The sequence below is a fragment of the Silurus meridionalis genome, chromosome 24 (genome assembly GCF_014805685.1).
Source record: "Silurus meridionalis isolate SWU-2019-XX chromosome 24, ASM1480568v1, whole genome shotgun sequence".
In the NCBI taxonomy this organism is placed as follows: domain Eukaryota; kingdom Metazoa; phylum Chordata; class Actinopteri; order Siluriformes; family Siluridae; genus Silurus; species Silurus meridionalis.
In genome coordinates this window covers 6,597,345-6,624,022 of record NC_060907.1, presented here as the reverse complement: position 1 = coordinate 6,624,022, position 26,678 = coordinate 6,597,345, and the positions used below count along the sequence as shown (strand labels likewise).

Below are 26,678 nucleotides of genomic sequence, written 5' to 3'. Positions count from 1 at the left end.
AACTTAATGTAGAGCATGAAGACAAAATATTGTTTATGTTTGTTTTGTTGTTGTAAAGAAAGGATGACGTGAATAAATGTGTTTTGTTGGATTTTCCCTATTTTATATTTATTTATTTATAGTAGTAGTAATGATTGTAGTTGTGTAATTGTAGATGTGGTTGTAGTTAATGATATACAGTAATAGTATTAGTAATGACTGTAGTTGTGTAATTGTAGATGTGGTTGTAGTTAATGATATACAGTAATAGTATTAGTAATGATTGTAGTTGTGTAATTGTAGATGTGGTTGTAGTTAATGATATACAGTAATGGTAGTAGTAATGATTGTAGTTGTGTAATTGTAGATGTGGTTGTAGTTAATGATATACAGTAATGGTAGTAGTAATGATTGTAGTTGTGTAATTGTAGATGTGGTTGTAGTTAATGATATACAGTAATAGTAGTAGTAATGATTGTAGTTTGTGGTGTTATTATAGATGAAGTTGTAGCTGCTAGTAGTAACGATCGAAGTTGTTGTTAGTGTTGTAGCTATTTTGTTATAGGTGTAGTTGCTGTTGTTGTTCTTGTAGCTGATGTAGTAGTAGTAATAGTAGTAGTTGTTACTGATGTAGCTGTTTTGCTGAACAATGTAGTTGTTGCTGTAGCTGGTATAATAGTAGCAGTTATAGTAGTTGGTATTGGAATTGTAGTTGTTTTGTTGAAGGTGTAGTTGTTGTAGCTGATAAAGTAGTTGTTGTTGTTATTTTTGTAGTTGTTATATTTCTGGTTGTTTTGGGTGGAGTTGTCATTTTCTCTGTTGGCTCTGACAGGATTCTCACGAACAAGTCGGCATTACATGAAAAAACAAATCTCATGACCTGGAAACGTGCGTGAGCTTTGTGTGTAGTTTTGATGGAGGGAAGTCAGTATTATCCCTCAGCTTTGATCTTCTAATAAGGGTTTAAAACACACACACACACACACACACACACACACACACACACACACACAGAGAAAGCACTTAGAGATACTAAACATCCAGCCTTTCCTCATCATGTCAGAAGCTTGGGGCCAGGATTACACACAGATAATAAGTCTCAGAGGAAGCATTTAGGCATCAGTTCAAAGCATTTTTAAAAATGCATGCTTTAGTGTGTGTGTGCATTTGATCAAGCAACCCCTACAATTTGCTCGACTTGATTCGGATTGTTGTTGGTTCTGGATTAATTGGTCAGCATCTGCTCAACACCACAAGTGCAGCATGAAGTTATTCTAAAAAAACCTTTTCTCCCCTTTTTACTTTTAAATGAATAGATAAACCTCACTGATGCTCACAGAGGAAAACAGCACCACAAAAGTGGCTGCAAAAGTTGTCCCGAACCATCTAGAGACGTGCCAGTGCCAATTGGATCCCACTTCATGTGGGGTTTGGACACTGGACCTCCTGGAGTGTTGAAAGGCTCTGGCATTGAGAAGCTGGTGTTGGATCTGTGATGATCGCAAATGTTGAGCTATTTTATGAGTTGCTCAGTAGCTCCTAGTTTTATAACTACAAAGACTGTATAAAACTGTAGAAAAAACATTACTCATAATCACACACTCCAGTGCTCATGTTAGTTCTCACTCTCCAGTGTTCTGTATTGTTTTAAAGACTATAATCACACTCTTGATGTTACCCAAATGAGGATGGGTTCCCCTTTTGAGTCTGGTTCCTCTCACGGTTTTTTCCTCATAACATCTAAGGGAGTCCTCACGGCTGCTCATCAGGGACAAATACACATCGTTCACCTTAACTGTTGATTTCTGTAAAGCTGCTTTGAGACAATGTCTGTTGTGAAAATCGCTATAGAAATAAACTTGACTTGACTAGTTGTAGCTGATAAAGTACTAGTGGTTGTTATTGTTGTAGTTGTTCAGTTAAAGTTGTAGTTCTCGTTAATATAGTAGATGTTTTTTAGTGTTGTAATTGTATTGTTGAAAGTGTAGCTGTTGTAGCCGATATAGTAGTAGTTGTTGTTTACACCAGCACTTCAAGCACGAGGTTTTGAAACTATTCTGAAAACCTTTTTCTCCTCTTTACTTTAAAATGAATTCTTAATAGTTAACATTGGTAATGTCCACAGAGGAAAACGGCACAAAACAAATACATTATAAGACTATAGGATATACAAATATGGATTTTTTAAATTTATTTTTTGCTTACAAAGTGATAATCACTGATAAAGAGCAATATTATGACTGTTTTTTACTGAAGAAGAGCGTGCTTTGGGAATAATCTAATAATTTTCTAATTGCAGGCACCTAATAAATATAATGAACCAACTAATAGACTACATTTGTTTCATTTTACACTGTAAAGGTTCTCATCAAACTGCATTCGATGAGGAAAAGAAGCAAAGCGAATTGTTCTTGAATAAAATAAAAACACCTAAATTAGCATTTTCGGAGTTTGCTTCATAAAAATCAAGAGTTGTAGTTTATTTATATAAGGTTTGTAATCTAGCGTTATAGTGTAGATTTATTCATCGCTAGAGACTCAAAGCACTTTTGTAGAGCGTCTGCTAAATTCCACAAATGTAAATGTTTTAGATTTAGATGTTTGTTTGTTTTTTTTCATTTGGGAGAAAATGACTTTTCCAAAAAATTTGTTTTATTTTTGTTTTTTTTGTTGTTTTTTTTGCTGCTTTTGGATAATAATTAGAATAAGATTAGTTGGATATGGTGACAGAGTACTGTTGTCCTGTATGAATGAAATCATGGAATCTTCCTAACTTTTCCAAAAGCCCTGAAGAAAAAAATATATCCATTCATATTTCCTCTTCTTTCTTGATATAGTTTTTTACTCTTCATCAGGCTGCAAGCCCTCTGTTTAAAAAATCATTGGTGTGAACCTGAAACTTTCCAACCTCAGAGCTGTGAATTACACACAGGTCTTTTCTAGTCTAATACAAATAACTCATGTTGAACAGAAGTGACATGTTTGAGATATACAGTCATCTGCATTGAAATTCTGTACGTCAGCAAAAGATCTCCAAACAGCTATTTATCAGAGCACCGTTGAGGTTTGGTGTCGCAGCAGCAGCCAACGCTGTAACATAACTCATATACAAGCGTTTAGTATTTAATGAAGCACATCTTCTCAACTGTGTTTTTCTGTTCTATTTCTGCTCCCTGTGTGTTCGTAGCCTGCACTGCTGGATTCTACAAGGCCTTCGCCGGAAACATCAAGTGCTCAAAGTGCCCTCCACACAGTCTCAGTCACTCCGAGGCGTCGGCGCTGTGCCACTGCGAGAAAGGCTACTATAGAGCGGGCAAAGACCCGCCGAGCACCGCCTGCACACGTCAGTCCACCTCTCTTTGTCTAATCATCCGTCTAGACTTGGTTATTGCACTTTCTAATGCATAGGCTCATGCTAGTCAGACATGGTCTTTATTGTAAAATCGTCCTGTCTGTTGTCCATGCTGAACCCTGCTTTTTGCTTTTGTGATTCTTTTTTCCTTTTCCCCAAATTATTATTCAGACGTGTAAAGAGAAAAGTGTCTCCACACCAGAATGTTCAGGGTTTCTTATGTTCTTAGTCTTAAAAAGTTTTTAAATCTAAATTTTAGGCCTTCAAAGTCTCACATTCACTGTTCTAGGATTTAAATAGTTTAAAACAACTCTTTATTTCTTGATGTCCATTAAATGCTACCTCTAATGCTCATTGAAATGCTCCTGCTACACTTTAGAATTGTTTTGTTGTTGTTGTTGTTGTTTCCGTGTTGTTGTAGTTCTTTCTTTTGCCAGTCCAAATATAATTCGCTGTATTACGACTTCAAATCAGACCAACATGCAACAGCCAATCAGCTTTCTGTTATTGGCGTGAATCTCTTTTAAACTGTACCATAGATTAAAACATTTAGATTGTTTTTTTGTTTAGTATGAATTTAGGGCTTAGTTCAAGCCAATTGCTAACAGTGTATTTGTGTGTGTTTTTGTTGCCGTGATATAGGTCTAAATTTACATTTAATTTAATCTAATTTAAATACAATATATAATATGTGTGTACTGATATATGCAATTTTATGTATTTGTTTTTTCCCCCCAAACAAAGTGTACCAATACTTTTGGAAGGATGTCCATTAGGTTTTTAGATTTTGGTACTTATATCACAGTATAAACTTTTTTTGGAAAATATATATTTAATGGGATATATTCCCATTAAATATATATGAGTGTGAAATATATAAACACATTAAATGTTTTAACACATACCTTTGTTTATCCATTATAAAATTGCACATTACACTATATATTAAAAAAAAAAAAAAAACAACAAATTATAATTGTTGACCAAATGTATAAATACAAAGATCAACGATTAATGTAAGTAAACGCAACTAATAAAATACAAAAACATGAATTTTCTTTTTTTAATAGGAAAATAAATAAATAAATAAATATGTGAATTGTTAGTCAATAGGGTCTAACAGTGGTATGTCATCAAGAAAAGGGTTTTTGATGAATATATTTTTTCGGGTTTGCTATAGGACACTAAACTTTTTTAGCTGCAGTGCTTCAGAGCAAAATAATATACGTTTTATAAGTCATGTGAAGTGAGTTAACATCTCACAGTATCCAACCCTCGAATTGACTATGATTCTTTGATATTTCAGAGATTATTGCTATTAAATGTTTCCACACAGAATGAATTTTTAATTGGAATACTAAACGCACCCCTTTTTTTATGACTCAGGACCACCTTCACCTCCACGTAACGTGGTGTACATCATGAACGAGACGGCTTTGTTCCTTCAGTGGGCTCCACCCAGCGACACGGGTGGCCGCAAGGACGTAACCTATAACGTCCTGTGCCAGCGCTGCAGTGTGGAGAGCCAGGCCTGCCAGCCGTGCGACAGCGACGTGCGCTTCGTCCCTCCTCCCGTGGGCCTGACGCGCACCTCCGTAGCCGTGCAGGACTTTGTGGCCAATGCTAACTACACGTTCCAGATCGAGGCGGTTAATGGTGTGTCGGGAATGGGACGAGCGATGAGACAGATGGCCAACATTACCATCAGCACTGCGCAGGCTGGTGAGTTTGATCCTGGAAACAGTGGTTTAGCAGTTAAAGCTACAGAATGTTACTTTTTTAGCATTGGGGATTTGGAGCCCTCTGTGGTAGAAGATGATATTGCAAGCATTTTTTTATAGGTAAATAAACATGCTGGTTAAGAGTGGCACGGAAAAACACACAAAACAGCTTAAAAGTGGTGATTTGATACCGTCAGGATTGACGTCATACAGTTTCATTTAACACAACAATGCTATGAAATGCAGTGAAGAAGAGAGTGGCAGGAGTGATTTGTGATAGAAGAGTATCTGTGAGAGTGAAAGGGAAAGTTTATAGGACTGTGGTGAGACCTGCGATGTTGTATGGTTTAGAGACATTGGCATTGAGGAAAAGACAGGAGGTGGAGCTGGAGGTAGCAGTGTTGCAGATGCTGTGATTTTTATTGGGAGTGACGAGGATGGACAGGATTATAAATTAGTTTATTAGATGGATCGGGGTGCAAGTAGGATGTTTTGGGGATCAGGAAGCTCTCTACTCATATCTCATTAGCAATTGAATACAGTAAGCCCCGCCTCCTCACAAGAGTTTATAGTGAACATGACCTAGCAGAGCATATCACAAACTCTAAAAGCACAAAAGATTTCAGACAGTGCATTCTTAAACCACTGTCAGCAAAAAGTAAGCTTTAAAAACCATTTACAAAGAATGATGTTTATTCGAAGACTAAGTTCAGATTTTTTTTCTTTTTTTTGTGATGTATATTCTTGTTCATTTTTCCACAATAATTTTGCCACAGATTTACTTTTATATGTTGTAACAGAATACTTAATTTGGAAGTAACTGTATATCCAGTTTTATTTCAATTCAAAGACAAAACCAAGAAACAAACATTGATGAAACAAAAAATTAGTTGTTGAAAAAACTGTCTCTGTGCTGAATGGTTGCATGATTTAAAAGAATTTATTATGATTTTAAGCAGAATAAAAATGTGAAAATGAACTTGGAGTGAACTCCAGCCTTATACATGATATAGGGAAGTGGTAGCTCAGTGTTTGGCGTAACGTAATTAAATTGCGAGTATTTGACTAATTCCCTAAACCCCCTGCTTTTTTTAACGTCTTCAAGAATAAATATAATTGCATGTTCTCTATCCTTCCATCTCTATAATTCATTTGTCATAGGATCTGCTTCTGGCAAAAGACTCAGACAAACACTTTTATATCCAAGATGATTATTTCACCTTGTCACCGCTGGTTCATGAGATTCTTCACATATCAGCTTTCCTTTTTTTGTGTAATTCTGCCTAGAGTGTTTCATTTAAAGGTGGTAATAAAAAAAATGTTGTTTGTGCTTTCACCTCCAGATATGAACGTCAAACAGAAAGCTTATAATATACAGCAGAATACTTTTTCTGCCTGGTTGGTAAGCAGTATGAAATCTTGTTCTTGTCTGCCACGCTTCCTCATAGCTCTCACACAGAGATTATCTAAAGCAATTCTGCCTGGAGGAATAAGGAGTGCTGTTTTGTGGCAGCTCACAGTACGGCCCTAAGATCTCACCTGCTGCCGTGCTAGAAATTATCTTGCTAGATACCCGCATAAAGGTCATTTATTTACCCAAATTTCCCTCTGGAAATTCCTCAGAAAATTCATGCTATGTGATGGAATATTGTCAGATGTTGCCTTTCAGTGCTTCACCATTAATGAATCATTTATAGATATATTCAAGAAATTAAAAAAGCCTGTCTGTAAATTCATTGGAAAATATCTTTCCAATAAAAGTAGCCAGTCAGTCAGGTGGTAGTTTAATGGTTAAGGCATTGGACTAAAATCCCAGTTTCAGCAAAGAGCCACTCCTGGGCCCTTGGGCAAGGCCCTTAACCCTCAACTGCTCAGTTGTGAGTCGCACTGGATAGGGGCATCTGCTAAAATGCTACAAATGTAGCACCACATTGTAATCAGGTTGAATCGCATTGCATCAGGAGCTGCTTTACATGTATCTACAATGTATCGTTGGCTATGTATCGAGATACGAATCAGATACGAATGGAGATGCACATCCCTAGTTGTGAAAATATTTTTTGGGCCACTGCATGTCCTACATGCTACAGTGTTTTTCCATATGGTTCGCATTTTTACCAAAACCAAAGTTCACCCATTACTGAAAACATAATTGACTAATACGGTATACATGATTCTACCACACAAATGTATTGGGTCTATGCATGGCATAGTTTTGCAGCTCCCATCAATAGTAAATATTGTCCTGCCAGATATAATCCACATGACACCAGTGCCACCATTCATCACTGGCATGAACATCATGCTGATGAGCTGCAGGGCCAGGAAGGTCATCACCTCTAGCACATGTACACTACAAGATGACTTTAAGGATCAAAGAGCTTAGAGACCTGGGTGAACTCTCCCAAACTCAAAGAGATGTGACATTAAAACATACACACCATCAGCAACCAGATACTTGAGTTGTCTCACATTCAGGAACACACAGATTGGGCTTGAAAGCCAAGTTTATAGTTAGTTTGCTACTAGTTCCTGTATTTTCAGTTGTCAATTCAGGTCAAGTCAGGTGGGGTTTTATTGCCATTCCTTTTTATAGCTTGGGAGAGAATGTAATTTCTCCTTGACTATGGTAGGACACAAAAGAGTAGGCAAGACTACATAAAGTGCAAGAAACAAAAGACACATCGCCCTGACACAAAAGACACAAAAGACTGTGGACTATTCTGTCGTGTGCAACAATATTGGCAGCAAAAAAAAAAAAAAAAACGAGAAGAAAAAAGGTTCGTAATAAAAAGATGTGACTGATGCAGTTTGTGCAGTGCAGGTGTGCAGTGGTATTTAGTCAAACTGGGTTAGGTCTTTGAATTGCCCATGAGAGCATCGGGAGGCAGCAGGAGTAGGTGTTCAATAATCGTACTGCCTCTGAAGAAACTGTTGTAGAGTCTGGTGGATGTGGTGGGGGCTCGGATGCTCCTGTATGTTCTGCTATTGTGAGAGACAATAAACATGGTGAAAGGGTTAATTTACAATATAGATGGATTTGCAGATGAGCAGTTGTTCTGCAATATTTACTGAAGTCACATACTGGAATAACTTTGAAATTATTTTTATTGACATATCTCAGCTTGTTAGGATATAGGGTTCAGACTGCAGGGTATGGCAATACTTGGGAGCGAATGAGGGTCTTGCTTAAGTGCCCAAAATTGGCCTCTTAGTAAAATGTCAGGCCACTTCAAGCTGTCCTGGTGTCACTGTAGAAACTTTTGTTCACTTTGTTAATTTATTGATTTTTGATTAGTACAGGTGTTACACAAAATTCACTGTTCGGTACGTACCTCGGTTTTGAAGTAAAAATTTGTTTCAATTTTGGTACAGTCAGGGGGGAAAAATGCAATGCATAAAACTGCTTCTTCTTCCTTCTTTTAAAAAAAGTTTTTTTATACAGTTTATTATTTTTAATATTTGTGATCATCAACATTTAAACAGTTTACATTTGTAAAACAATTTTAAATAAAATGCCTGCTTGGTTAATTAACATAAAATAATATTGTATAATATTTTTTTTAATTAATGCAATGCATTTTTTATATTGATGAAATTGAGTAGTCAATTAAATTGGCACAAATTGAATTGATTAAATAAAATCTAATAAATTATAAGATTAAACAGTTTACATTTGTAAGACCCTATTTGGGTTATACAGATGTGTATGTAAGTGTGTGTGTGTGTGTGTGTGTGTGTGTGTGTGTGTGTGTGTGTACATTGAATATTTCATTTTCAAAAGACTGTTCTACATATTTCAGCATACTTCAGCAAACAAATGTCTGCATTTAAGAAACACAAGATAGTAATTTTTTTTATTTGTTCCATTATTTATTCATAAATTAATTCATTCCTTCCATCCTCCTTTCATTTATTCACTCCTTTGATATGCAGAATTTATCTCTTTTTTAAGCAGGACATAAAATACTAAAGATTACAAATTGCTATACTGTCGTAAAAAAAAGGTGGTGATGACCGGAAGTGACAGTGATTTCACACATGCACAGTACAAATCTTGTTTCTGGTACGGATTGAGTAGTGACTGACTAGTGCATCCACAGTGACACTGCGCTCAAAGTGCGAGGCAGAGACGAAACAAACGTGCGGTCCGCCGCTTAATATATTCGTGAGGCAACTTGGTGTGTTCCGCATGTAAAAACAAGGATTGCATTCGGTACACGTGTACGAATACGTGTACAGCTACACCCCTAATGAGTAGTAAATAATGCTTTGTAAATCGTTTAATTTGTTTGGTGAATATTATTATGTTTAATGTGTATTTATGGCTTTGCGTTTGGTTTGTTTGATATGGTTGAACTCACAAATTCGAACCTAATTACTATTCAGGTCGTTTTAATGGAAAAATTCTGGTCGTTCACTGTAGCATCAAAATGTATCCAATTCCAAGCTTCAAAAGGTATGACCAGTTCTCTTGCATAAAACTGCATCAGCACATGTATTTTCTTGCCTCCAGGCCCTTGAGTTTAGGAGTCAGTATTATACATTGGTACCCAGTTATTCTGGAGAGAGATATCTTTGTTTCTCTACGGACCCTGGCTCTGCGGTCCGTGGGGAAATGAGTGCACCACAGTCCACTCCGATGCTATTCTCAGTGTGCTGAGCAAACCCATTTCTGAGACAAGGGTCTTTCATTCAGAGTGTCATCGGAGAAGCTAGTGCTTCTTCTCACCCATACTCACTTTTACACTAATAAAGATATAGTGCTGTAGCTCAGGTCGGCATGTTCTAGTTTTTTTTTTTTTTTTCCATTTGCCCCTGGCACTGTCAGCAGATAGAGCAAAGACCATTACAAGACTCCAGTTTAGCTGAATTAGTCTGCCCTGTAGGCTCCACTGCCCAGTTCTTGACCCTAACCTTTTCATTGACTTATTGCCACTATCCTTCACCGTGCTCATTTGCTGGCTTTCTTGTAGATGAATTGCTCCTCCGAATGCCCATTGGCTGATCTTGATTTGCTTTTCAAACCTCAGTGGCTGTTGTTCTGACAGAACCATTTTAGCTTGCTGTCTGTGTTAATGGAACAGATTAAGGGAGTAATAGACCTTGTTAGATGACTGTTAAAAGAAAGCTAAGCAGAAACCGGAGTTGGTGATGACTGTAAGTAGACTTTCATGATCCTTGCTTTGTTGTCATTTTACCAATTACTGTATACAATAGAAGCTGCATTTATAAAAAAAATAGCTCCAATTGGGGATCTACTGCAGAATGTGCAGTAATTCTTGGGTTTATTTTCACCATTTTTTGAGCAATTTGGCTATTTCTACCCAAGATTGGGCTCTCCCATACCATGACGACTCTTACTAAGATCAAACAAAAAGCTAACCAACAGCTTAATTTTTAATCTGTTGTTCATGCTGCATTACAGGGTAGAGTAACACTATCAGAACAAGATGATTTCTATCCTCTTCAGCATTTATGAGCTCACAGATGCTGGTGGCTATCTCCATGGCTCCACCCCCCTCCATCGTTTCACCCTCCCACCGCAATGTCTCCACCCCTACACCATACAAATCATTTGCAACCTCGAATAAAAAAGAAGTAACACGTTTTTTATATTTAATCATTGTACAATTGCCTGAATTCAATTAAATTGCCTGAATTCAATGTAAAAAATATACTGTATATTAAAATTCAGCACAAATACAGGTAAGACATTTCATAGCAAAAAACTAAATTTACAAACAACTACAAGGACTTAAAACAAATAGATATTTGGATATTTCCTGCCACCCTCTACATCTCTATTTCTCTTCCTAACAAAATGCCTTTATCAGCAGATAGACTACTCAGATAATTGCAAGAAATCATAAAAATAATCATAATTGAAATAGCAAAATAACGTGGAAAAAAAAAAAAAAAAAAAACGACTGCGGCGCACTGGGCAGCAACTGCCTGATGGTTTACTTGCAGTTTTCGTAACAATTTTGTTTTAATAATAATAATAATAATAATAATAAGGAAGGGAAATAGCGAATCACTGGTCCCCGCCAGCTGGTTACGCACTAGGTGAACACCGAGTTTTCCTATGCCTAGAAACGGTGCTGAATAGAGAGTATGTCAGCCCCCCATTCCTCCCTCGGCCCTAGATGGTTGCTTCATTGTTGCTATTTTGATAAAAACTGCAACACAACGCTTCTGTGTTTGTTTGTTGTGTCACCTGTGACAGTTTGGGTTATAAACAATCGAATTCTTTCAATTGCCTCTCAGCAAGGTTCGATCTAATGAAATATGTTGGGTGTGCATCCAGATGGTGATCCACCAACTGACGACGGCTAGCCAATACAATGATGTACTATCAGGTGGTAGGTTGCATGCTGTTTATGTGGGTGGACGACACTTGATGAACCTGGCTGTCTCAGGTAGAGACCAGGTCCTCAGTCTATTCTGGCAGTAATAGTCCACAAACTCCAGCCTATGCTGCCCAGATGGCATTAGGTTACAGTGTATTGGGTGGATTGTAGGAGGAGTCATGAGCAATGCAGGTAGCTGTGTGACTGCAGGTCTCACTCCTTCACCTGTAATTCCAAATGTGATGTATGAGATGTCAGATGTAGCAGCGGGTGCAGGTTCTGTCCAACTTCGCCACTCTGCTTCTCTCTAGCTGTCTCGGTGTCTCGCTGACAAAGAGGCTCATCAGAATTGATGGCATTCGTGATGGTGGTGTGATTGGTGTGGCCTGTGTGCAGGGACAGATCCAACCACAGCTGAGAGCAACACAGGGGCACAAGACCCTAAGCATCCCCGCAATCTGCCACCCGCTGACACCGACAACGTCATTACAGAGACAGGCAGAGAGGGAGGAGGGAATTCCAGGTGTAAATGGTTCAGAAAGGTTAGACCTGCGTCTATATTTAACACGCAGCTGATGGATCAGCATCTCCGCTGCATATTAATGGCATTATCTGAGCTCTGAATGGCTAAAGACTGACCCAAAATGAGGAGCTGCACTTATCATTTTGTCACTTGGCTTAACCCTGGTGTCTCCGAAGTCCTGGAAAATAAATGAACTTCCAATACAAATGTAAAAGCTTTATGCTGCTAAAAAAAGAATTTTATTTCCACCATTAGTCATTATCTCACATGGTATTGGCATAATTGTGACTCAAATAGGTATAAATATCCATCATTGACCATCATTAACATGGGTCAGGTCAATCGTTGATAGCTTGCAGTGCACATTATGCCTGTTATTTGTTTCGATTTTTGTGTACACACTCTTTCCGATATGTCCACATGTCTATAGTATTATACACCAGGATTAACATTAAGTCTAATAATAAACAAATAATAATTCTATTTAATTCAGCTTTATTTCTATAGCGTTATTAACCAGAAACCAGGCAGAAAAAATCATTACTGACCATGCGCCCTCTGGACACAACCTCTTCCAGCTCCTCTCTTCTAGGAGGCGCTACAGAACTTTATTTACCAAAACTGCCAGACACAGAAACTGTTTCTTTCCCCAGGCAATCACCCTCATTGACAACTCACCTTAATAATATTCTCTGCTTCATATCTATAAGTACTGCATTATCAGAACTGTCAGTCATCACATCATCCGTATATGTTACACGCACTGTTGCTGCTGCAGATTGTTCTAAAGTAACTCTTGATCGTACCTGACGCACAATACTGTTTTTTGCACTACTATGCACTCACACTTTATGTACATTACTGATCCGTTATATAATCTGTATTCCTATTTAATACTCGTACTGTCTATATCAGGGGTCAGCAACCTTTTTGAAACTGAGAGCTACTTCTTGGGTACTGGTTAATGTGAAGGGCTACCAGTTTGATACACACAGTTTTCAGTTTGATCTAAAATAACAAATTTGCTCAATTTACCCTTTATTATATGTTATTATTATTAATTAATGATATTCATCTATGTGAAGACACTAATCATGTTAATGATTTCTCATAATAATTATCAACCATGATTTAACAAAGTAGGAAACAGCTATTTTTAGAAAAGACCCCAGGCTACTCATGTGGTCCTTGCGGGCTACCTGGTGCCACCACATTGGTGACCCCTGGTCTATATTGTCTCACATTTTCTGTATTGTCTCGTATAGTCCTTTTTGTCTTGTCTTGTCTGTTTTGTCTTGTATAGTCTAGGCTAAATGTATATGTGTTATTTAGTGTCTGTACTTATGTCTGTAACAGCTGGAACCAAATTTCTTATGTGTGTCAACACACTGGGCCAATAAACCTGATTCTGATTTTCACTATGGACATTGTCTCAGAGCAGCTTTGCAGAATTATAGAACAATAATGTAAATATAAGTGAGTGATGTGTATTTATCCCAGATGAGCAGCCTGGAGTGACTATGGAATGATGGAAGAAAGCTTTAGAGGAACCATATTTAAAACCCCTTCTCATCTGGGTGACACCAAGAGTGTGATTATAAATCCTTAAAACATTCCAACCAACGAAGAGTAAGAAATATCATGAGCACCGGAGTGTGTGATTGTTGTTAATGTCCTTTCTACAGTCTTCTACAGTCAGTTGGAGTTGTGGAACCACTCCAGATTCAACACCAACTCCTTCATGCCAGAGCCTGCAAATGTTCAATGATGGACTTTGTTCAATATGGACATTATTTAATATGGACACTATTCAATTCCAACATATTTTGTAAAGAGATGTTTATTTAATATTTACAGAAGGAGTCTTTAGTGTCAGGAAGTTTTCCTTCATGGGTAAGTCTTTAGAACAGAGGGAAAAATGAGAAAGGCTGGTCAAGGAACGACGATTTGTGTATCGCTGCTGTTACAAAATGATAAGAATAAACTAATGTTGCATACGCCATTAAACATAACTCTAACTGGACAAAAATCATGAATATTAAATGGAATAGTCTGCAGTTGCAAGAGGATTCAAACAGATCAGGATCTGCCGTCGGTCATAATGATGCCATATTGATGGAATTGTAACAAATGGACATTGGGTGTCACCCAGATGAGGATGGTTTCCCCTCTTTCAAGTCTGTTTCCTCTCAAGGTTTCTTCCTCATATTATCTAAGGGAATTTCCTTTCCACAATGTGGTGCATTGTTTTAAACAGCTGTATAACCTCTTTGTGTGTAAAGCTGCTTTGAGACAATGTCTATTGTTAAAAGTGCTTTACAAATCAAACTGAATTGATTCAAATTAAATCAAATTGAATAGGAAACTGAATTGAATTTTCTCTTTATGTCACATTAAACCATCTCATCCTTGTTTCATTTTCTGTAACAGCAAGCCCCAACAAGTTATTCCTTACATGGAGATCACACATGTTTACATGTACACTTTTTTGTCATTGCAGTTAAAAGATTCGGTGGACTGTTTACATGAGACGTAAACTAATCTAATATGGTGTTTACACGTGCCAGCGCTTTCAGTCGGAATGACTTTGTGACATGCCTATGTCCTGTTTGCCTCTTTTTATTCCTGTCAACATTTCAGATGTTCTCAGTTGCTTTGGAGCGTTTCTCAGATCAGTAATGAAATTTTTAAAACTACTTGTTCAGCCTCCACATCATTCAGTCATTTGTGCTCATCATAAGAACATTTCTTGTTGCTTTGATCAAATTGCGAATGCTTTTGTACATCATTTAATGGATTGTGTGTCTGCTGTTTCCTACTGTATCAGTTGTTTATGTTCATGTTGATCTAAATATATTCTACTGGTTTTACCTGAATAGTTTTAACCCTCAAAAACATCTCAGCATCAGTTCATTGCGTAAGTCACTGAATGCAAAATGGTTAAACCAGTTGTCAACATCTGCAATCTAAAATTTCTATTAACCTTTTTTTGGTACATTTTTTTTCTTGAATTGATGAATTGTGCAGTTGAATCTTGAATGTCACTAATGAAGGCGAGTGAACGGCATCAGATCAACCAATGATTAACCAGTTCTCTAAAACAGGTCAAAGGTGACTCTCGTGAACCTTCAATTGGAAAGTTTATACAAAACATGGATGGACGAACAACCAAGAAACAAACGCTTGTACAGTACAGTATAAGTGTGAATCCTGTCTGGTCTTTTGCAATCAATATAAATCAAATATGCAATCAAATAAATACATTTGTGCTGCTGAAATTCATAGATGCCAAACAGAAGGAATTAAAAATTTATTTTCAGTCACTGTGATCCAAACCATAGTTTACATCAAGAAATACTGAAACTGTGCAGCGTCATACTGACAGCATGATTTAACATTTTGATGATTTTGTTTGTGAACAATGACAAAGAGACTTTTCATTCTGATGGGAATGAGATGTATATTGACACAAATACCCACTTATGAAAGATCCATAAAAAAATTCTAATGTATTGTGCTGTTTGGTTAAATTGTTTGAGGGTGCACTTACTAATTTGCATATATTAAAAAATTATTCGAAAAATGCTCCAAAGCAACTGAAAAATCTGTAATTAAGCAACGGCATAAATTTGTAGTCATATTACTGCTGGAAGGCATGAGAAAAATAAAGAACAGGAAGCTGAGTTTTCTGGTAGCTGTGCATCTTAATACAACCCCTTCCTCCTCTGAAAAGCAGAAGCTTGTGGATGAAGGTCTGTAGTAAGGACTGGTGGGAGCAGGTTTTAATGCTGGAATTTAGTGCATGTGTCGTCGGTCATTCACACGTTTGTGTGGACTGGTAGAGGGACGAAGGCACAAAGTAATCGGTTTTAAGCGTTTACATTGCAGAATTTTAGTCGATTCCAATGCTCCATGTAAACGCACCCGGTATGTAACGTACTTGGGTAATTACTTTTTTGCCATGTAGAATTCCACTTTTCTGTTGTGTCTTGCAGTGACACAATATAAATGTCTTTGTCTCTCGATTTCTCCCTCTTTCTCTCTCTCTCCTGCATGGCTGTTTAGCCTCAGATGAAGCGTTAATGGTAGTCAGACTGGTTGGGGGCTGATCCAGATTTGAGAACTCTTCCCTCCTGAGCTCAGGCAGGATAGACAGACAGCAGGGTCACAACCCACCGCACACCTTCAGCTGCATTTAATGAGAAAAAGTCAGGAAGAAAGAGAGAGGGTTACATAGGTTTTGCATCTGAGCCACAGGAAGCCGCTAAAGCTGTTAGAATACCTGCTGGACCAGTTGACGCGTGTGGAATTAAATGCAGGCGCAAAGCGATTCTTAAATATTTAGTAATTCTTGCATACTTTTCTCGCCTCATCGGCTGTTGTGCAAAAAGATTTGTGTATGTTTGTCATTTGCTACTGCTAGGGATCTAAATATATGAGTGTTCTGTAATAACTGTAATAATGAGGACGAAGCGCAGGGAGTCCAGATGGGTTTTTCTTGATATAGAAACATACCTTGCCGGTGTTTTTTTTTCTTTGCGACAGTAACAATATGCACAGGTACAATAATAACAGTGTTTGTGCTGATAAGACAGAGCATAAGATGAGTCAGACATATTAATTCTAAAGATAGGTATTGAATATGCATGGCGTTTGGATGCTGTAACCTTAGGGCTGTGTGTGTGTGTGTGTGTGTGTGTGTGTGTGTGTGTGTGTGTGTTTGTGTGTGTGTGTGTATTTGTTTAGTACTTATCATGACAGACAGACAGACAGACAGACAGACAGAGTGATAGATAGATAGATAGATAGATAGATAGATAGATAGATAGATAGATAGATAGATAGACAGACAGACAGACAGACAGACAGACAGACAGACAGACAGACCCCAGAGCTCTGAAAACGTTTGTGTGAGAACATCAGAAAAACTTTTAAACAAAAGAAAAAAGCTTTACAGCCTACAGCACAGTCAATTTCACAGTCACCTGGAACACTAATTCTCCTGTTCCTGATGTTTGAAGTGAACTAAAGCTCATAACCTGAATGTGAGTGATTTTATGTTCTGTGCTACTTAAACCTGATTGCCTGAATCAATAATTCCAGTTGTAACAGGAGTTAAAAATAAAAACTATATATTTACACTTAGTTCTCTAAGTTAATGCTGTAGGAAAGTGAAATTGTAATTGTGTTTGAGTGACGTGACCGAGCTTTAACCCGGCAGCTAGGAAGGGAGAAAATCGTTGCGTCTCGGAAAACTTCGACATTGTGCTGACTGAAACACGAGATTTTCTCTTCAGCTCTTCACCAGCTGTAACAGCTAACCAAGACATGTAAGAGAAGGTGTGTGTGTTTGTGTGAGCGTGTGTGAGCAAGTGTGTGTGTCTGAGGGACATTTCAAATGTTAATACATTCCCTCTGTAGGCAGCTTGCAGCTCGCTCTACCGTTCCCACCATCACTGTATTTATTTTTTTATTTCCTATTTTTAGCTTTCAGATAGACTCGTCAACCTGGCCTGTCAAATACACCCTCTTTGTGTGTGTGTGTGTGAGTGTGTGTATGTGTGTATGCGCACACATAATGTCAGAAGAGCTCTCATTACTGAACACACACATACTAGCCGACAGGCAGTCACACACATGCATGCACACACACACACACACACACACACACACACACACACACACACACACACACACACACACACATGTGAAGTCAGACAAGCAGCAGATGCACACAAGCACAAGCTGGCAGGCTGGAGACAAATACACACACACAAACACACACACACACACACACACACACACGTGTATGACTCATACTTAGCATTTGTAGACTATAGAATTCGTTATAGGTAAGGACTGAAACGCAACAGGGACTGCTGTAGCAGAAATATAATCTATACTACGGTTATTTTATTGTTGGAAAAAGAGACAGGAATTACACACACAATCACATGCAGCCAGTAAGATAGTGGGGGGGGTGTAAATTTCAGGCTTAATGCTCCTAACTGGTGCTATTCTGAGCATGTGCATTACCACATCTGTGATAACTGGGCAAACTGGGCAAATCTGCAACAGAGACGTTTCACATGGCATACGTTTGACATACGTCGATGCTGCAACGAGTCGTTCGAGGTGTTTCCAGCAGCACACGCGCTTAAAGAGTGGAAGAGCATCGCTGGAACAGGAAAAGAAATCAGGAAGACCTTCAACAAGCTCAACCCCTGAAAAAGTCGAAATCATTCAGCAACTTGTGCATGATGATCATCGGAAAACAATCCACACGGTCTCGCTTCCGCACCCACCCTACTCACCAGATTTGTATCCTGCGGACTTTACCCTCTTCCCAAAGATGAAGATTCGGCTCCAAGGTGATACTTTGTAAACGTAGATAAATAAAGTACTTGCCTGTAAACAGAGTGAGTCTCAAAACTTTAAACCTCGTATGTACCATTTTAAGGGAAAAATTAGGTCATTTTGAATTTGATGACTGCAGCACGTCTCAAAAAAGTTGGGACAGGGACTTGTTTACCACTGTGTAGCATGACATCTTCTGCCCTTATACATCTAGGAACTGAGGGGACCAATTGGCAAGGTTTTGGGAGAGGAATGTTGTCCCTTATGTGTCTGATACAGGATTCTAACTGCTCAACAGTTCTGGGTTTCCTTTGTTTTGTTTTTTTGTTTCAAAGGTTTTCAAATGATGGAAAGAATGTTGTCATTCTAACGCTATTGTACAATATGGTTTCAACTCTTATTGGCAACTATTTTACTATTTGACAACACCACAATGTCTTCTATGGTACAGTATGATGCACTGATTTGAATGAGGAAGTGGTATCTCAGTAGATAAGGTGTTGAAATTCTGATAGGAAAGTCATGAGTTCGGATCCCAATTTTGCCAAGTGAGCCCTGCTGAAGCAAGGCCTTTAACTGCTCAATTATAAGACGCTCTGGATGAAGATGTCCGCCAAATGGCATCAACGTTGCTGAAGAGTAAGTGTGTTGATACTGACACATCTTCAAATATATCTATGGATGGAATTGTGAAAAAAAGCATCAATCATTTCCAATGTCTGGGTGTGAAGATATCATGTCTTTGACCCAACCCAATCCCAGATGTATTTTCTTGCGTAAACAGCCTTTATTGCGAATTCAGCCTAAGTATTAGGTGCTACACCATACTCTAGAGGTTGACCTATTCATCATTTTTGCTGAATAATCGGCACTGATAGTGGTGGAAATATCGGCTATCGGCAAACATCAATACCGATAGTTTTTCCGGGTTGCGACTGCACTAAAGAAGGTTTGATGTCATTGTACAGTACAAGAGTGGCCTCTAGAGGTAAATCACTGCCACCACGAGCTGTTCGTTTTGACACGTGACAGTGCACGCTATACCTCATTTAAGTTAGTTAAATCCAATGTCTTCACATTTGTCTTCACAAAGACCGGAGCATAACATACATTTTTTATTTTTGTAATAAAGTTCAGTACTATTTTACGTTGAGTGTTTTTATCTAGTATCCCTTTTTTTAATCAGTTAATGGATCTGTTATCGGCATGTACAATCCAACCTAGCTATCGGTATCGGTAAAACCCACTGTCGGTCTACCTACTAGCCTCAGTAAGGGAGTTACCAGTTCACACACTGGAGCAAGTTGCTGTGGAGAAATAAGACGGCTTTGCCATTTACTGTACACGCTTGCAGTTGTCGTCTTTCTGCGAGGCATTATCCTGCTCCTCTCTTAAGCAGTAGACCCTTACTCTGTAATTACCTCGCTATTCAGACTTTTTGTCTAGTTCAGTAAGTCCGCATCCTCTGAAGCGCTATTACCTCCCATCTCTGCGCGGCCCATCCCCAGCGCTTTAGCCCTGAATCAATTCCAACTGGCGTCTGTAATTTTGATGAAAGCGTTTTTCTCGCTCCCGAGCTCCGGCAGCGTAAAACATTTCGTGCCTGCTGATATATGAAGGAAATTCAATAAAAAAAAAAAAACGAGCCTCTCTCATAAGAGCAAATGTGTGAAATTCCTAAATTATTCAAGCCATGTGCTTTAGCAATGAGCGAGCCGTGCTAATAAAATGCCAATCCCTGACATTAAGCAAACCAGCCAAAATCTCATTTTACAAAATTTAACAATCCACACATACACACACACACATGCATACACACACACACACACGTGATGCGCAGTATGAATATGAATGGCTGGAAAATTGTCAGTATTATTTTCTCCCACTCTGTAGTCAGATTGTACAGTCTTGAAATTTTGGAAGGGACAAAAAACACATCTGATATTTACAGTAAATGTCTCCTTAGTGTTCTCAGGGCAAACATGACATCCTGAGCGATCCGCAGTGACCACCTTCTCCCTTTCATCTTGAGCGGTTCGTTATTTACTCAACATTTGAACCCCGCTGTGCCTGAGTAACTGTGAGCCTAAATGGCCCCAGTAGAGCCGGACACTCTTTCTGAACACTCCGAGATTCAGACAGTGTGGGGAGGCTGGGATCTGCTGCCAACCCTGACGACTGGGACAGATAAGTCTGTCTGACTATCTGTCTGTCTGTCTTTTTTACTGTCTGAACAACTGTGTGTCTGTCTGTTTGATTGATTGTCTGCCTGCCTGCCTGTCTACCTGTCTGTCTGTCTGATTGTCTGTCTTACTGTTTAACCGTCTGTGTGACTGTCTACCTGCTTGTCTGTCAGCCTGTCTGAGTCACTGACTGTCTGTCTGCCTGTCTGTCTGTCTGTCTGTCTGTCTGTCTGTGTGTCTGTCTAACCGTCTGTGTGACTGTCTGTCTGAGTCACTGTCTGTCTGTCTCTCTGCTTGTCTGATTGTCTGTCTGTCTGAGTCTCTGACTTTCTGAGTCTCTGGCTGTCTGTCTGATCATCTGTCTGAGTCTCTGTCTATCAGAGCTTCTCTCTGATTGTCTCTCTGTCCTACTGCCTGCCTGACTGTCTGTCTGATTGTTTATCTGTCTGATTGTCTATCTGACTGTCAGTCTATCTGACTGTCTGTCTGACTGACTGCCTGTCTATTTGTCTGTGTGCTTGAGATTGACTGACAATATCATGTTAACCCAATGGTCTATGAGAGCTAAGGCTCGGAACTACACATGAAGAGCACATGACAAAAAAGGAAGATATAATAAATAATATAATAGAATTTCACGAACAAATATATTGTGCTATAGATTGGTTATATTTGTTAAGGGTTAAAATGCTACACTTTTTAATATTTAATCTGATATTTATCAGATATATCAGATTTAATATCTATGATTTGGAAGATCTGTGGCTAAGACAGAATTTACAAAATAAAAAAATGTAAATATCTGTTAAAAATGTAAATAAAATGTCAATCTTGAGTTTCTCAATAGTTTTATTGATTCTATTTATGTACTTTTTTACGAATAGGTGATGAGTTAGCTATTGACAAAAAGGGACTGAATTTGTAAGAATTGTTGATTGTGGGTTTTTTTTTTTTTTTTTTTTTTTTAGACAAGTTTGACACAGAGACTGATTTTAATATATTTTCCCTATAGCGAAGCATAAAAATTCCAATACCCTCTTCATGATTTCTACATTTTACATGACCACCGTCATTATTTTGAAGCTCTACGCAAATCGTGGGCTCGTTCCACTGCAGGTTTTTCCTCACAGCTTTTCACATTTCAAATGTCAGACAGTGTGTTTAAAAGTGAGGCAAAAAAAATGTAAATGACTAAATAAAAAAAAAAAAGCCAGGGCTGAATTGAGGCAATTCTTTGTGACAATTGATAACCAAAGCCTTGAAGGAGTCGGTGAAAGCGCTGAGGGAAAGGTCAGAATTGAGCAAAATAAACTTGGCGGCAGAGCCGAGGCCATGAATTATAAAATGATGGGAGGCTATTTTGTGGTAATGATGAGTAATATTTCTCAGGTCTTCATGCTGGCTGAGTGACTCTACTAACAGTTTGTGCAATGTTCTCGGATTCAACTGCTCTGGGAATTCTGTGATGTTCGTATGTTTGTTTTGTTGATATTTGAGAGATTTCCACATGTGGCTGGAATAGTGAAGCGTCCCAATACTTTTGTCTTTATAGAATAAATGGTGCATTTTAATACACAGATTTATTATTTTTTTGCATTCGGTTTACTTATTTATTTGCTTATTTATTCCCGTAGCCAAAAAATTATTTGTCAGCTGTACATTAACCTGGTTTTTCAACAACTGCAATGAAAACAGGCCAAAAAAGCGAGATGCTGAATAATTGTAATTATTATTATTTTTTGCCTAAAATAGGCAGTAGACACCTATGGAAGACTTTTTCTGCCACATATTTTTGAACATATTTTGCGACTTTTTTCTCACGAACCCGGCTTTATTTCTCGTGATCCTGTCTTTATTTCTGCAATTTGACATTTTTTCTCACAATTCTGACTTTATTAAGGCCAATTCTAAGAGGCTTAGTTCGATACTATGCGATTCTTCCTGTAACAAGTAACAGTCCTCTAGGATTTAAAATCAGAATTGTGAGAAATAAGTTCAAAATTGTAACAAAAGCTGTAATTTCAAGAAATAAATGCATAATTTTTATGCTTCCATTGAAACCAAATTTTAGGGATCATCTATATTTGTCATGTCAGGATGAAAAATGTCACCAGGGTAAAAAGTGATATTTATTAATACTCAGTCCCGCTATATATATATATATATATATACAGTGTTGGGCAACGTTCCTTTAAAAGTAATGCATTACAATATTGAGTTACTCCCCAAAAAGTAAAATTACGTTACTTAGTTACTTTTTATGGAAAAAAGAGATACTTGTATCTCTTTTACGCCTTACAGGTGTAACAGGTGTAATATAGATAATTGCCATTAAGAAATAAGTTATATTAGAGCAAAAGACATTTCTTAAACATTTGAAATGCTTAATAACTTCTTAGAGAACAATAAGATGATCGACTAAATTTTGACCACGAGGCTGAACACTTTCCAGTCGCACTTCTGTACACTGCTTTGCAATCTGCCTTCGCTGTCAAGAATGTAACTATCGTTTGTGTATATAAGGTTAAGGGTATGGGCTGCACACCGGTGATGTGGAGGGAGAACATACCTTTCACTGTCATCTCGTAAAACATCGTGCAATTCCGTAAATATGACCTCGTCCTCGTCTACATCATTCTCTGCTTCATCATCAGCTGAAACATTCTGAACGCTTTTTACAAAGTTTGCGCTATTATCAGTGACCGTGGCAGTTGTAAAATAATTTAACTGAAAAGTAACTCGCATTACTTTCTTAAAAACAGTATATATATATATGGACTATAATTATAATTTACTGTTCATTGTCACACTGTTTTTGTGTTTTTGTGTGGTAATCACATGTACGCTACAGTACAGACACAGAGCTTCATTTAAGTAAGTTTGTGTGTGTGTGTGTGTGTGTGTGTGTGTGTGTGTGTGTGTGTGTGTGTGTGTGTGTGTGTGTGTGTGTGTGTGTGCACCAAAAAGCTGTCCATATGAGCAGAGACGTGTGAGGTGAAGAGGAGAGAGGCTTGGACTGACACCTTTCTGTCCATCCCAGAGACACTGAACCTCAGAGAGAGAGAGAGAGAGAGAGAGAGAGAGAGAGAGAGAGAGAGAGAGAGAGAGAGAGAGAGAGAGAGAGAGAGAGAGAGAGAGAGAGAGAGAGATAAATAGTGGGGCTTAAGAGAAATAAAATGGAGGAAGGAAGCCGTAAGAGAAAGAGAATGATAGGCAGAGAGAGATAGAGTGAGTGAGAGAGTGGGAGTGCAAGAAAAAGAGAGAAAAAGAGAAAAAATGTGTGTATTAGAGAGAGAAAGAGAGAGAGACAGACAGACAGAGGGAGAGAAAGAAAGCAGATGGGATGGCAATTGCAATTTTTTGCCGGTCTTTTCCTCGGTTCTGTGTGAAAGGCCAGCTGAGCATTAGCATTCCATAACACACACAATATGTGCGCAATCAGCGGCAACCTACAAGCTGCCACTCACTGGAGGAGAAGCAAACACACACACACACACACACACACACACACACACACACACACACACACACACACACACACAAACACACACACTCCCTCTAGAAGTCTGAAAAAGATCGCAGGAGGAGTACTGTATATAGTGGTGGTCTGTCCTTTTCTGTCCTTTCTCTCTACCTGTTCATCTCTTTATCTTGCTGTCTTTCGTTTTAGCTCTTTCTTTCTTTCACTCTCACTTTATCTCTCTTTTTGCCTGTCCTTCTCTTCCTCTTGCTCCCACCATCTCTCTCTTCCTCTTGCTGCCTCTCTCTCTTGCTCTATGTCACTCTCTGGCTCTCTCTATCTATCAGTCTCTCACTCTCTTATTCACATACACATTTTCTCTCTGTTTTTTCTCTCACTTCCTCTCTCCGCCTGTCCATCTCTTTTCATGCTGCCTCTTTCTTTCTATCTCTTTCTTTCTTGAACTCTCACTTTGTCTCTTTCTGCCTATCATGCTCTTGATTCTTCCTTCTTTCTTGCTCTCTGTCCATTTCTCTCTCTTTATCTCTCTCTATCTATCTGTCTCTCACTCTGTGTATCTCTCTATTTTTGCTGATCTTTATTTTCCATCTTATTTTTATCCACCTATCCCTCTCATACTTTTCCTTCTTTTCTGACTCTCTCTCTCTCTCTCTCTCTCTCTCTCTCTCTCTCTCTCTCTCTCTCTCTCTCTATTTCTGGCTGTGTCCCATTTTGTTTATCCTTCTCTCTTTCTCTATCTCTCTATCTCCTCTTGCCTATCCACCTTTATCTCTCGTGCACACCTTTACTCTCTCTTAGTTTGTCTATCTCTTTCTTTTGCCTTTCACACTCTCTGTCTCTCTATTTCTCTTTCTCTCTCTTACACTGTCTCTTGTGGTCTCTTTCTTTCTCACGCTCTCTCTTTCTGTAATTTTTCCTCAATCTGTGTCTCTCTTTTTGTTTCTTTCTCTTTTATTCCATCCACAGATTCCTATTAAACATCCTCTCCTTTGTCTCTCTTCTGTCACTCTCTTTCTCTATATTCCTCTGTCTCTTGTGGTCTTTTTCATTCTCTCGCTTTTTTCTTTCTCCTCATGTCTATCTCATACAATATCAATCTCTCACACACATGCTCTCATTGTTTTCTCTTTCTGTCTATCTCTCTGTCCTTGTTACTTGCTCTCTCTATATAGGGATTGTGTGTTCTGTCTATCACATTCTCTCTTTTTTCTCTCTCTTCTTTTTTGTCCAACAAAGAAGCACTGCATTTTTCCTCTACATCCTGGAAGACTCGTCGTAGATGAATGTGCGGTTTCATTAGTGCGTACGAGTCCGAGCAAACAAACGTGTGTGTGTGTGTGTGTGTGTGTGTGTGTGTGTGTGTGTGTGTGTGTGTGTGTGTTGGGGTATATATTCACCCGTTTAAACCTCTAATGAAGATTTGTTTGCAAGTGGGCTAATATGGTTTGCAGAACGACACATTAATCTGTGATTATAGAGTTAATGAGGCCTGCTCAGTGCTTGTCAGAATTCCTAATCAATTCCAGCTTTGTGATTTCACTCGGACCAAAATTCAATGAGTGAAGCGTTACAGTGTTGGGCTGGACGATACTCATCGCCACGCTGCGCTCCATAAGACTCTCGAGGAGAAGAAGACTACTTGAGGAGGAAAGAGTAATATACTGTATGTTATTACTGAACAGTACACAGGACAATGATGGATGTAATGAATGACTTTCGGTGTTGAGGATGAGGATGGGTTTCCTTTTTGAGTTTGGTTCCTCTCAAGGTTTGAAGGGAAGTTTTTCTTGCCACAGTTGCTCTCATTAGGATAAAGTTACAATCACAGGTAGTCCCAGAGTTATGATTGAGATGCCCTCTGATGTCCTGATCATAACTTGAGAATATTTTAAGTCGAGACATTTCCCAGCCTTCCCAGGAGTCTTAAAGAATGTTGATCAGTATGGGGTAGTATACTTTAATATATTAATAATGTAACAAATTATAGTAAAAACATTTGAAATCACAGAGCAATTTATAGTACCATATTGTATAAACTTTGTGGCATGTGATATGTGGGAACAAGCGCCGGTTCACTGGGAGGATGGAGTCGTACGCACTCTGTTTCGGTGTCCTGTGACGCCGATAAAAAGAAGAGAGACAAGAGCTAAAACTGGGCTTTGACACCCCAAAATAGAGACAACTGAACTCTGACGACCTCTGGCGAGAGCAAGGCACCTCACAATGCGTACGTCCCGGCAGCGTCCCAAAGTATTTTATGTAAGAAAATGTAAATGCCGTGTGAGAGTTTTAATATTTTTACGTGTTTTATTTATTTTGTCATCGTAGGACGGAAAAATCGTAAGTCGGACCATTGTAACTCTGGGACTACCTGTACAAGGAACAAATTGATGCATTCTTTATAACTTTAGAACCCCTTTATGTCTGTGGGTCCATTGTTAAAAGCACTAAATAAATGAAAATGAATTGAATTGAACAGATGGATAAAAGTTTGTGGAGGTCTGACCATAGGATTCGTATGTGTTTTCTGAACATCCCATTCCACATTTAGTCCCTAATAACTTCCACTCTTCTGGGTAGAGGTTCCACTTGATTTTGTGCTCATTCAGCTATAAGGGTGTTAGTAAAGTCAGGTGCTGATGTAGGTGAGATGAGGAGGCCTGGGGTTGAAGATCCATAGCAGGAGATCTTCCTTTCCAACCCATGTTTGGGTTTAGGTCTCCTAGTTC

At 38.5% G+C, this 26,678-nt stretch overlaps 1 protein-coding gene across 1 annotated transcript in view; it reads left to right on the top strand.

The window, feature by feature from the left end:
- epha6 (eph receptor A6) overlaps positions 1–26,678 on the top strand; it is a 178,902-nt gene that overhangs the window by 112,400 nt on the left and 39,824 nt on the right. Inside the window, exons 4-5 of the mRNA XM_046837773.1 lie at positions 3,167–3,322; positions 4,718–5,053. Coding sequence (XP_046693729.1) covers positions 3,167–3,322; positions 4,718–5,053 — 492 coding nt within the window. The remainder of the gene's footprint in view (positions 1–3,166; positions 3,323–4,717; positions 5,054–26,678) is intronic.